General features: G+C 31.1%; 1 protein-coding gene across 1 annotated transcript; it reads left to right on the top strand.

The window, feature by feature from the left end:
* Window positions 1–1,927: 1,927 nt before the first annotated feature.
* LOC115987850 (probable WRKY transcription factor 12) lies at window positions 1,928–8,597 on the top strand. Its single transcript, XM_031111455.1, has 4 exons — window positions 1,928–2,361; window positions 2,572–2,645; window positions 3,130–3,291; window positions 8,308–8,597. The coding sequence occupies exons 1-4, from the start codon at window positions 2,068–2,070 to the stop codon at window positions 8,468–8,470; spliced, it is 693 nt and encodes a 230-aa protein (XP_030967315.1). The 5' UTR covers window positions 1,928–2,067; the 3' UTR covers window positions 8,471–8,597.
* The last annotated feature ends 4,272 nt before the right edge of the window (window positions 8,598–12,869 follow it).

Genomic DNA, 12,869 nt, shown 5'->3' with positions numbered 1-12,869 from the left:
TTTTTCTTTTTTTTAAATCTATACCCTTAATTTTATTTATTTATTTATTTTTTATTTTTTTGCTACATTCAAATTCCTTGTCTGAAATTATTATTGTAAAACGCCAAATCCGTTCACATCCATATAATTATAATTTGATAAAAACTACATTTTTGACTTGGGGCGGCCGTGAACCTTGAACCTTGTGAAACACCTGAGACCCATATAGTCAATGATGATGCCATCGAATTATATCGTTTATGGGTAGAGGTGGACTTTGTGGAATTCCTAACGATAAACACGCTCTTATGGGATCTGACAAACATTTTTCGTGGAAAAGATAAAAAAACTGTGTTGCTATACACTTACAAAATATGTGTTTAACTGCTATAAACCTTTACATATGATGTATAGAGGAATGAGAAAAGCACAATGGCCAAAATGAAAGTAGTTCATCAAATAAGCATGTGTTATATATACTTTTTCTAAAAAGGGTTTTGTCTAGTGCAACTGTAAAAGTTACAGGTTTACTTTCTTAAGTGAATTAGTTTGAGTATAGAGATGATCTATTAATTGATGGTTCTTATTAAGGTGTGTCTCAAGTATGTAAATTATGAAATATTTAGTCTCTTTTGGCATTATCGTAGAAAGCAAAGCTTTAACTGAGAGCTTTAGGTCCATTTAGTTCTGCTTTCAAGGGTGTTCAAGTACTTTAAATGCCTAAAACATTTTTAGGAGAAGTTGACAAATGTTTGGAAATTTCTTGAAGCTGAAAACAACTTTAACGTTAAAGTTAAAATTTGGAGTTTTTGAGAAAAAAACTCTCAATTTACTTTTCATACTGCATAAATTGCAAACTCTAAAGCTTTATTCATTATAATTTGCCGAATACTCATAACACTAAAGATATCTTCAGTTTAAGATTTATACCGCAAAATTTTTATAAGCAAAGATCTACTTCTTAGATCAATGCTAAATGAGCACTTAGTAGTAAGTCTTTTATGAAATAGCGCTTTAATTAAAATGCTCTTTATTGTTTTGACTTTTTAGCGAATTACAATGCATAATGAAGTAAAGTTTTGGATTCACAAAGAATGAATAGTGATTTGTAAAGATTTTAAATTAAAACTCCAAATTTCAGCATTAAACCTAAAGTTGTTTTAGCTTTATGTACATCCTTAAAACTCTTTGATGAAATTACCAAAGGCTTGATAACTTTAGCTAAAATAGTTTTAATCCTCTTATTATAGGAGTTTTTCACTCCAAAAGACAAACCAAACATGCTCTAAATATGTTAGCATATACTTAATTAATTATATATGTTAATGAGTGATGCTAGAACTAATTTTATTGCAAATGTATTACAAATTGATATGTAAACTGGTTTGACAACTAATGTATTTGGTGTCATATTAAATAAATAAATATCTAAATTACTTTCTTATTTTGAGTTTTAAAGTTGAAAAAATTAGTTTATAAGAGTTATTTAATAAAATTTGTAGTAATGGTAACTTTAACATCACTCTATCAAAATGTTCAAAGACACCGACATATATATACTCCCTATATGTTGAATGAGTCAAAATCTTAAACAAACACATATATTAAACAAAAAAAATTTAAACATAAAGTTTATGAAAATGCATACACAAGTCTTTATTTTATTCTCTAAGTTGTGAGAGTAGAATGATAAATCGTCAAATAGAATATTTTTGCCGTAAAACATACTTCTTCACTACCATTAAAAATTCAAAATGTCTATATCCTAATTCCTTTCTAGTACACCACCACGCATTAACTCGTTACACGTTAGTACTGTACTTGTGCCCCTGTGTGTGTGAGAGAGAGAGAAAGAGAGAGAGAAGTCTCTCAAGACAACCTTAAGAAGATAGAATGGAATAATTTCCAAGAAACATTCCATTTAGCGTTTACTTGTTGACCACAACACAACTACACCGTGTATGAACTGTGAAGCACAAAAAGACACCTTTACTACATACCAACAGTTGGGTGTGGACAACATGCACCAAATCTAGCTATTTACAACAAGGGGAAGAAAAAAAAGGCAAAACCTTCTCTTGGTAGTATATGAAAATAATGGAAGAAGAAAGAGGAGCTCCAAATTACGAGCTGCAAGTATCATTTTCAGCCACTCCACAAGCGATCCACGACATGGGGTTTGTACAATTTGAAGATAACCAGGTCCTAAGCTTCTTAGCTCCCTCACAATCTTCTCAGATGTCTCAGCCACTCAGCGGCGGTGGTGCCACAACAAACACCACCACCACCGCCACCACTGGTGCCACATCAAACACTAACCCCACCACCATGGGGTTTAGTCATAACGACCTTGTCACTAGACCTTCTTGGAATAACGACCAGGTGGTTATTAGGGTGTTGCTTAAGAAAAAGGGTGAAGCAAAATTAATTTTTGACAATTTTATATTTCATATCATGCCTTTTGGCATTGTTTTTTAATGAGGGATTCGATAATTTTATGCTTCTTTTGTATTTTTGTCATTTGTGGTATCTATTTATAAATACTTGGTACTTGATGTTTTTGTACTCTAATTTTCTTATGGAAAAATTTAGGTGGGAACGATGGATCCCAAGGCTGTCAATGATGAAAACGGTACCGGTAATGCTAGCGATGGCAACAATTCATGGTATCTTTCTCTCTTAACTTCATTTTTTTTTTCTTTATATGGGTATTAGATCTCTCTCTCTCTCTCTCTCTCTCTCTCTCTCTCTCTCTCTCTCTCTCATATTTCAATACCCAAATAACAAACATGCACGTATAAGAGAACTGGAGGAAATTATTAATCTTCTCCACAGAATCTAAGGAGATCTAGCCATATATGGAAGAGATTGCTTCTGTTCTTTGCAATATGCTTTCTGAGCAGCATGTCATTATATTCCCTTTTTCTCTCTCCTCTTGTGGATGTGAGGGAGCAAGTACTACTACACATAAAAGTCTTGATACACATTGATATCCAAATCCTCAAGTCCATCAGTGGATTTTACCTTTATTTATTCTTCCTCCTCTCTCTCTTTAGTTATATTGTCTCTAATAAAAACTAAAAGAAAGATATAGAAGTATATATATATATATATATATATGGCCAATTTTGAGAACTTGGAATTTGGCAGGTGGAGGAGCTCAACCTCAGATAAAAGCAAGGTGAAGGTGAGAAGGAAGCTTAGAGAGCCAAGGTTCTGTTTCCAAACGAGGAGTGATGTTGATGTCCTTGATGATGGTTACAAATGGAGGAAATATGGCCAGAAAGTTGTCAAGAATAGCCTTCATCCAAGGTAATATATACATCCTTCTTTATTTCCACTGTTTTCATTTTCACATACATTTGTGTATGAGAAATCATTAGGCTATTTTGTGTTAATTAGCAGCATGTTTAATATTTTGGCTTTTTGCACTTAACATGCATTCAAATTATATCAAGATTTTAAGAGCCATATGAGCAAAACAGAGATGCTTTCTTACAAGATAATGTGGATAACGTGTAAACGCCATAACAACAATATAATGAATGCTTGTTTCTAGATAGTGTATGACATGGAAAAGTTAAAACAAGTTAGAATATTCAACTAATATTTGGAAAATTAAATACAAATCATTAAAAATTATTTCAATTAGTTTAATCTACTTGGTTATATTTGAAGTAGAGAATGGTTTATATTAAATTAATCATCATTTGCTTGTAAGACATGCTTCGATATTATGGTAATAGCATTAACGCAGGTTCAATATATGTCTACTTTTTTCTTTTTTCCTTTTTCTGAATACAGGAAGTCATTAAGGTATTTGAATTGAGGTTTTATTTTTGGATTACATAAAGCACATATAGGTTGTCTAAAATACAAAAAAAGACAGTGATGAATTAATTCAATATTCAAACCTAAATGGAGATACTATCTCACCTACCCTAATTAAATTATATAATTTCTATCACACCAACCAAATCTGCTCTAATTGAAATATGATGCATTGACTATACTCTGATGTTTTGAAAGTATTGTATGTACATATTCTATCAATGGCTACCGACAATATATATCCCAATAAAAAAAAGGACTGGAGGCATTTGCTCTCAGTGTTGAATAAACACTGAGGTTTGTATTCTTTTAAAAAAATGAATAACAAAACAAGAGATAATTAAACAGAAGATAGGTGATATTGATTAGGTATATAATCCTAGCTAAATAAGCAAACTTATAATTTTTCAGAGTATCAACAACTTAGTTCATCTGACTCCTACTCATGTTCAAGCATGAGTAGGATGGAGAAGTGTTGTTTTCAATTTGTTGATGCATAACTTTACATCTTTGAATTTGTTTACACAAGCAACACAATATAACAATTTCATATGCATCTGAAATGTTAGCCCTTGTGTAACTTAATGGCATCTTTGGTGTGGCATTGGTTCAACCTATACAAGGGAGGGGAGAGATATTACTGGGAAAAAGCTACCCTAAAGATCATTTCTTATATATCACCAAGAACTTATTTTCAAAGATATATCTTATAATATCAATCATTCATCTATTCCTTTAAGATATGATGACTAAAACTACTGTGTGGTTTTCATGGAACAAGGTAATGTATAGGTCAGTGGATATGTTACATGACGAATGTACCCTCATATATCTATTTCATTTGATATTTTAGATATATATATATATATATATATATATGGAATTTCATCTCTTATGTGACTCAATGATTGAAAACTGACACACTTTCATATCATACTGCTTTTGTATTTATCTGTTAGGAACTTTTCAAAATGAATATGCACCTGTTAGGAACTTTGTTACTTGTGTTTTGTCTTAGTTTAATGGTTTAAATAACATATTAAACATAAGGATACTCATGTGCATGTTGTAACATATTAAATCATGATATGGAAAGTATTGAAATTGTTTACGTAGGGTATTGAATTTCACCTCCATTGATTTCAAACCTTAAGACTTCTCGCTTATTTTTTGGAAATGGACATTAGAATACTTTTGTGTGCATGCTTTGTCTGATTTTGTTGATTTTTCGTTCTGCTGATCTTTTTGGCCATTTGAACCTTACATCCGGGATCTTAGTGGCAACAGTTTCGATCATGGTCTTGTTTGTGACCATTTAAACCCTAAATCATGGAATTTTTTTTCCCTTATAAATATGATAGAGATTGAATCTATGGAAATGTTAGAGAAATTATTGGTTCAAAACATTCAATAAAGTTCAAAAATAATAATTTTTTTCTATATTGACAAAATGACAACACTATTAAGCATGTAAATTAAATTGGTAATTTTGTGGAAAGGAAGAGTTGAACATCAGAAAATGCGTAGAAGAATTGTAATGTTGGCCCTGTTTTATAATGAGTTTCTATAACGATCAATGATTATCTGCACTAAAATTACCACTGAGTTACTAGCTAAATTGCAATAAGAAAAGTAGTTGTGAAAGGATTAAAAGTTTGAAGAACATATAATAACTTTTCCAATATGTATACACATTTTATCATATCAGGTCATCAATTTATTTATTTATTTTTTTTTTTAGAAACAAACTCACACAGGGAAGATGAGATGCGATTCTAATCCAAAGATATATTATAAACTCCACTCAAAAGTTATAGTAATTTTTAAGAGATTGTGGTATCATGCCATCAATTTAGAAAGCACATTATAATAGCTTTCTTTTTAATTTCTCAAATCGAAATGATGAACAATAATAGAAATATTATTAAGGAACGCAAGGTTCAAACTGATGAACAATGAGTCCATGCTTTCAATGAGACAAGCTAGGGCTTTGAAAAGGTTATTGTTTGGTTGCCTCTTGCTTTCTGAATAAATATGAAGTAATTATCTTGGAATCTTAGGTATGACTTATCTTCGTGAAACCTAGCAAAACTTTTAATCTTTTTGAAAGCACGAAAGTAAAATTGCTTCTAAATAGTAAAGAAAATCATGCCCTAGCAAATTAGCTAAATACTAACTATCCATGGTTTCAAAAAAGCATATGAAACTCTGTGCCCAATCTTCCCATATAATATGTACCAGAGAATCCTTAGATAGACAGAGTTTCAAACAGGAGAAACAATGAGAATTTCAAAGGGGAGAATAGTAATTAGGATGAACATTCATAAAGAGATAGCATAATAACAACATTCCCTGGTAAAACTTTTAAAGTGATACAAGAAGAAACGGGCAACATAACATAGGATAGCTTGGATATGCAAGAGAAATAGTTAAAGCGACAATTAATTCCATGATTAGAAGGTGAATGGTATTGATTTAACTGGAAGGATAACTTATTTTCAATTTAAGAGTTCAAAATTTTAAAATTGTAATGTTGAAAGCGATACCCTGTGAAATGAAATTCTTTTTATAATATTTAGCCAATGTAGTCCTCAATAAATTTAATTAAAAAAAAAAAAAAAAGAAGAAGAAGAAGAAGAAAAAGGAATGAACTACTATCTAAAGAAAGTTGGTTGTTATTGACCAAGCTTAATATGCACTAAATACTGAAGGTTGGACTCTTGAACGATGTATGGCAATAATGTTATAAACAAGGAAAGTTCTTCCAACATGAAGAAAAAGATGATAACATACTAAATTTATAGATTATTATTATTTTTTATTTTTATTTTTATTTTTATTTTTGGGATTGGGGGGAGTAAGGTGTAGATTTAGGTTTAGTATGAATTTATTTTTGTAAGTTCAGAACAAAAAGACCTTGCCCTGGTGTTCAATTGAGAGTTAATAGTTTCTAAGTAATGATCCCACTGAATTGCTTAATAAGAACTTCAAATGTGCCTGTGTTTTGTGAAATGAGTACTATGAGTGAATTAGTGAAATAATAAACTTTGAAAGTGTAATTATTCCGTGATAACTCCCTATCATATGTAATAAATATCTTAAAATCAACATGGCCAGTTTCAGCTATCCTCTCAGGTAGGTTCATCATGGAAATTATTTCTTACTTTAAGATTAACGCAATGGTTTAGAGTGTAAAGAAGTGCCAGAAATTTTTCTTTTTGGTTGAGTAAGAAATAGAGTACTAAAGGCATATGGGTATCAACTAAATATTCAGCAAAGAAATGTATGATAGAATTGTAACTATTTAACATGAAAACAAACTATGGTAAAAAAATTGACGTAAACTCTATCTTTTTGCATCAGAATAGACGATGATGCAAGCTTAATTAAATGATCATTCGAGATGTATATTGTCGGGAACTGTGGTGCTTACCCTAAAAAATGTTTTGCTAGAATGTCAAGAATAAACAAGACTAAGGTCTAAGAAATTTATAACTTTGACAACATTACAAACAAAAATGAGACTTTGAACGTAGGTATAGGCTGGAATCTCTTCTTCTTCTTCTTTTTTTTTTTTTTTTTTTACTAGAACATTTATTTGAAATGAAAGGGATATATATATATATATATATATATATATATATATATATGACAGATTTTCTTTCTAGTATTTGAGAGACTAAAATGAGGTAAAAAAGAATATTAGAAAGTGACCAGTTTTAAGATAAGCGCTACACATGGTAATCCTAAGATAAGAAAAACTATGCATGCATGAGACAGCTGAGATATCAAATGTATAGGTTGGAGCATTGGAGGACTACCTGAGACAAGTCATACTATAAATTTGGTCACGTATTAGAGGCCTCATTAATATATATATATATATATATATATATATATATGTGTGTGTGTGTATATGTATATGTATGTATGTATGTATATGTATATTCATTTCGATTGAGCTAAATACATAGCCAAATGGCACTCACTGGCACTAGCCATTTTGGCTTTGAGATTTTTTTGTTTTCTTTTACTAAAAGACCATTTCAGCTTGGAGATGAAGATGCTTATCCCTAGCAGCTTTCTTTGTCTTTTTAGATATAGTATATAATAACTTATATTATTATTACAATTAATGATTGTATTGTTTGTATAAGGGGATCTTGGATTTTCTAAAACTTCTCACTATATTTGATCTAGATAATATAAATGTAAAATAACTTCATATTTTTATGATAAACGAGAAGATGATAGAATTAATCAAACATTTTCTTTTATTTTTTAGATTGCCCACGCATTTACTCGTTTTTTTTTTTCCTTCTTCATGATCAGTAAATATTTGTTTTGTAGTAGATAAAAAAGAAAATTCTACCATCATTGTCATGAATCATTTGAAGTGCTATAGCACCAAGTCGGTACTTCTCAAATATTTGCTTTTTTTCTTTCAAAAGTGACAAGATTGAAGGTAATTTCTTTGGTTACTTTGGCTAATCGCAGAAGTTATTACCGATGTACCCATAATAACTGTCGGGTGAAGAAGAGGGTTGAACGATTATCAGAGGATTGTCGAATGGTGATAACAACATATGAAGGTAGACATAACCACTCTCCATGTGATGACTCGAACTCATCTGAGCATGAATGCTTTGCCTCTTTCTAAATGGCTCAATCTCAGAGAACCATAATGTTGATGTAATGAATATAATGTATTAGCTTGTGATGATATTTTGCCAATATGATTTTGGGGATTCACTAATATATTTAATTATGGTTTAAAGCTCTATTATATATAGATTGGAAAAAAAAAAAAGGATCAGGGATAGTATTAGGCCTCTAGAGTCTAGAGTGCTAGATTGATGTTTATATGAAAAAAGCGCTCTTCTTTGTGATGCTATATACCTACGAAGCTCAAACTCTTCTCTTCCTTAGAATGAAATGGAAACCAGCAAGGATATTACGTAGAACATGCCAAATGAGTTTATGCTAAGCAATCTAACGGCCATAGTAGTAAACTTTTTTTTTTATACAAGATAGAAATTCTATTCTAACTTAATCTAAGTGTATATGTGTGTGGAACTTCATCCTAGAGACTTGAATCTCGTCCCTTACCCCCATACCCCACAAACACTTATAGTTGTGGAGTGACCATTGTACCAAAAGTATGTGATGGTTATCATAGTAGTAAGCTATTCATATAGAGATACGTATTGCAAATTAATATCCAAGTTACTGCATGTCCAATTTAGGAAAAAAAAGAGAGAGTTATTAATTGTCCAACTATCGCGCTCTCCATTTAATAACAAACCAGTAGTAAAGCTAGGTGATGTGTGAGAAAATATAATATTATTATTTTATGAGAATATAATGTAAAATTTTTATGTTAAATAATGTATGTGTTATTTAAAAGTATTTTATATTTTTATAAGTTTTATGTAATTGAATATATAGTATATTTTACATTTAACAATAATAAATAGTGATATATATATATATATATATATATATGAAAAACACAATTTAATAAAAGTATTTAAGTTATATAATTATAATATTGTTTTATATAAATGGAGAAGATCATATTAAAAGGATTTTTTTTAATATTCCATAATTAGTTGACTAATTTGGAAATATCCAAGATAGAGTTAAAAAAAATATATATATACACCTTCATTCCATAGAACACATATGATATGTTTACATTAAGTTTAATTATTATATAAGTTTAGAATTGTAGATTTTTTTTTTCAAATATAAGTGTAATGATATTATTTAAAATTTAAATTTTACAGCAATATTTTGAATATTTATCATTTTTATTATGTTTTAGTGTAATACCTATTTTATTTGTATTTTTTAACCCAAAACTAAAGAATTTGACCCAAATAAAATAAAATTTATTACTTTTCAACCTAAAACTTAAGGAAAAAAGAAGATGGATTTTTTGAGTCCAAAACTGAAAAGGAAACCTACAGAAAGAATCAATTTAAAGCCCAATTAGTTCAAAATTGATGGAATGGACCAAAATGGACCGATTAGAGCGAGTGGACTGAACTGGACCAAAATAGACCAGATGGACATAATTGGACCAAAATAGACCTTAGTGGACCGAATGAACTAAATAGAATGAAGTAGACCAAATGAACTGAATTAGACTGAAATGCTATACTAATATGGCTCAAAAAAAAGTGGATCAACAAGTGTTAAGCTTCAACTTTTAGATATTATAGAGATGAAGTGAATATTCGAAAAAGTTTGCCCAAACTGTCCAAAAAATTTGTTGAAAAATTGGAAAATTATATGAAAGTCTATCATTTTGCTGACAGCAAATTAAAGGTATCCAAGACCAAGCAAATTAAATCTTCTATCATTATTCTTCTTCTTCTTCTTCTTCTTCTTCTTTGTGTGTGTGTGTGTGATTGATAAACAGTTAGGGAAAGAGGGAAACATTTGATTTGACTGTTTTCATGACAAGGTATTGATATATATTCTCTTAGCATATTCCGAAGTTGGATTATATATCTAGAGATATTCTGGAACTCTTGAAAGTGCGTTCTTAGAACGTTTACGGTATGATCTGCTTTTAGTTTTAAAATGATAATGTATTTGCAATATTCCTCTATAAAACATGTTATGTCGCCAAATGCTACCATTTCTATTATGAAATCGCAATATTCCTCAATAAAACAAGCTACCCTTTATTTGACAAACAAAGAAAAAAAAAAAAAAAAAACTGAATTTCAATTAAAGTTATTAATATTTAAAGTCGCAGAATATCTCTACGATACCAAACTTCTCAATTGGGTAAAAAATATCAATATCTTGCCATCATTAATTCTAAATCCATTTCATCACCATGATCTGTGCTATAGAAGTATTAACATGGGAAATCACCTCTTCTAGTTAGCTTGTACAGAAAAACTTCCAACGATCCATTCGGCCCATCAACTTCAACATTCTTGCTCTCTCCAATGAAAGGATCCGGCCACAACAACAATTGCATGCCCCTCGTCGATCTCCATACACAACTGACCGTTCCTTCAAAACCCAACGAACATCCCAAGTCCAATGAAGGTCAAGTGGCTATAAGCATGTTGTTTTCTCTTTAGAAGGATAATATTGTTGGTGAGATAAAACATTAAGGAGATACCTTGAGTAGTTAATATAACATATAGAGACACACTTAACTCAATAAGTCTAAGCCCAATGAATATAAGCTTAACTATATTATATTAACTACTCATTTTTCTTATCATTATTCAAAGCGAAACGTGCAAAAGAGAAAGAGAGAAACATGCAATGGAGAGAGTCAGACATATAAATTTTTTTGGGTTTAGAAATAAGTATGGAATGTGAATGTTCAATTAGTATGTAAAATACTAATGAATGTTTAGACCCCCAATTACAAAATTACCAACACAAGCTTATATTCAAACAATATATGTGCGGAATATGAAATATAAGCAATACCCAATTTGGCAAACTACTTTAACACATAATTAATCACAAACACAGCAGCAATTAATGGTTAAAGAGTAAGGAAAGAGAGATGCAAACACAAGGATAATACCGGCACGTGTTATCGAAGAGGAAACCGAAGAACTCGGCGAAAAACCTTTTCACTGCCCTCCAAGCGATAAAATGATCCACTAGAAAATCAGTTGGGATACATGAATAACAATAAAACCTCCAAGCCTAATCTACCCAATGCACTTAAGCCCTCCAAGCTTCTTGCTCCAACAGGGTTACTCTTAACCTCGTCTTCTCTAACTTATCGGATCCCACAACAAGCTCCATATTGCATCCGCCATCCTTGGCATCTTCCAATGCTTCCCAAGCTCCAAAAATACTCTTAACACTTTGAATGGGTGTAAGTAGTATTTGAGTACAAATCTCCTCTCAATGGGTATAACAATGGGAGAGGGAATGAGAAGAGACTACAAAGATTTCTCTCTAGGAATAAGTAGCTCTCTCTATTAGGGTGGGTGTGTTGTAGAAACTGCTCTCTTAGGGTTTTTCTCTCAATGGACTCCTTTTTCAGCACCATACATTTCGTGGGTATAAGAGTATTTATAATAGGGTATGAGAGGAATGCGAAAAATCAATTTTCAGTAAAATAAGGCATTCTAGCAACTCGGCCTCACGACTAGAACGAGTTGCGAGTTTGAATCACGAGTTAACTACCAGACCAAACTGTACTTTTTCTTTTGTAGTGCTCTAGCTGTCGTGACCCTTCAGCTTCCTGCATGGTTCACAAGTGTGGCACTTTGGCGACTTTCCAGTTGCAAGTTATTCGTGAGATCCAGTTACGAGACTCCTTTTGAATGCACACAACTTGAATTTCTTCACACACTCTCACACACAACCCTTACATTATTCCCACCTAAATACAGGGTTTTTACATGCTGAATTACAAATAAATTTGGCACGGAATAAAGCCAACACATGGTTGATTAAATTCAACCTTACAGAATATATTAAATAAGGGATAATAAATGAGATCAATTTGAATATTAGCATTAATGAGGGTATTTTTTTAACTGTTGGATCTACTTAAATTTAATGGAATAAAAAAAGGTGTAACTCTTTAGAGTTACACTAGGTGTAACTTACCCATCTCATATATCAATAGATAAAGTTTAAAGAAAATTTAATTAGAATTTGAAATTAGCATCTAATTTTGCGCCATGTGTCTAAATTTACACCCACTAATATGTGTATACCCAACAATTTCCCCTCCATGTGTGAGTCTTTACCTCTCTATGAGCTTCAAGACCTATTTGTGAACCAAGAATGAATCCTACTCATTCCCCCTTGTCTTACGGGCTTCTTCTATATCATCCATGGAAAAATTTCAACCTCGCATGCTCATTCATGGGAACTCCGCACGTCCACGTTGTTTGTTCTTTTAGACCCCTTAAACCAGATTGTTTAACCTAATTACTAATTAATTAACCAAGTTGATTATTAGGTTTATTATTCAGATCTAGGTTAAACAAGCATATATCATACCATGCACAAATGCAAAAAAACAAATAACACCACGATATGATGACTTAGGA

The sequence above is a fragment of the Quercus lobata genome, chromosome 4 (genome assembly GCF_001633185.2).
Source record: "Quercus lobata isolate SW786 chromosome 4, ValleyOak3.0 Primary Assembly, whole genome shotgun sequence".
NCBI lineage: Eukaryota > Viridiplantae > Streptophyta > Magnoliopsida > Fagales > Fagaceae > Quercus > Quercus lobata.
Note: the sequence above shows the minus strand (reverse complement) of the source record. Positions and strands in the feature narration are given on the sequence as shown.

What these genes read in the sequence shown, in the direction of transcription:
- LOC115987850 (XM_031111455.1), top strand. Translation starts at nt 2,068, where the DNA reads ATGAAAATAATGGAAGAAGAAAGAGGAGCTCCAAATTACGAGCTGCAA. An exon ending in AGCGATGGCAACAATTCATG is followed by an intron (nt 2,646 to 3,129) that starts GTATCTTTCTCT and finishes GGAATTTGGCAG; the next exon opens with GTGGAGGAGCTCAACCTCAG. An exon ending in AAGAATAGCCTTCATCCAAG is followed by an intron (nt 3,292 to 8,307) that starts GTAATATATACA and finishes GGCTAATCGCAG; the next exon opens with AAGTTATTACCGATGTACCC.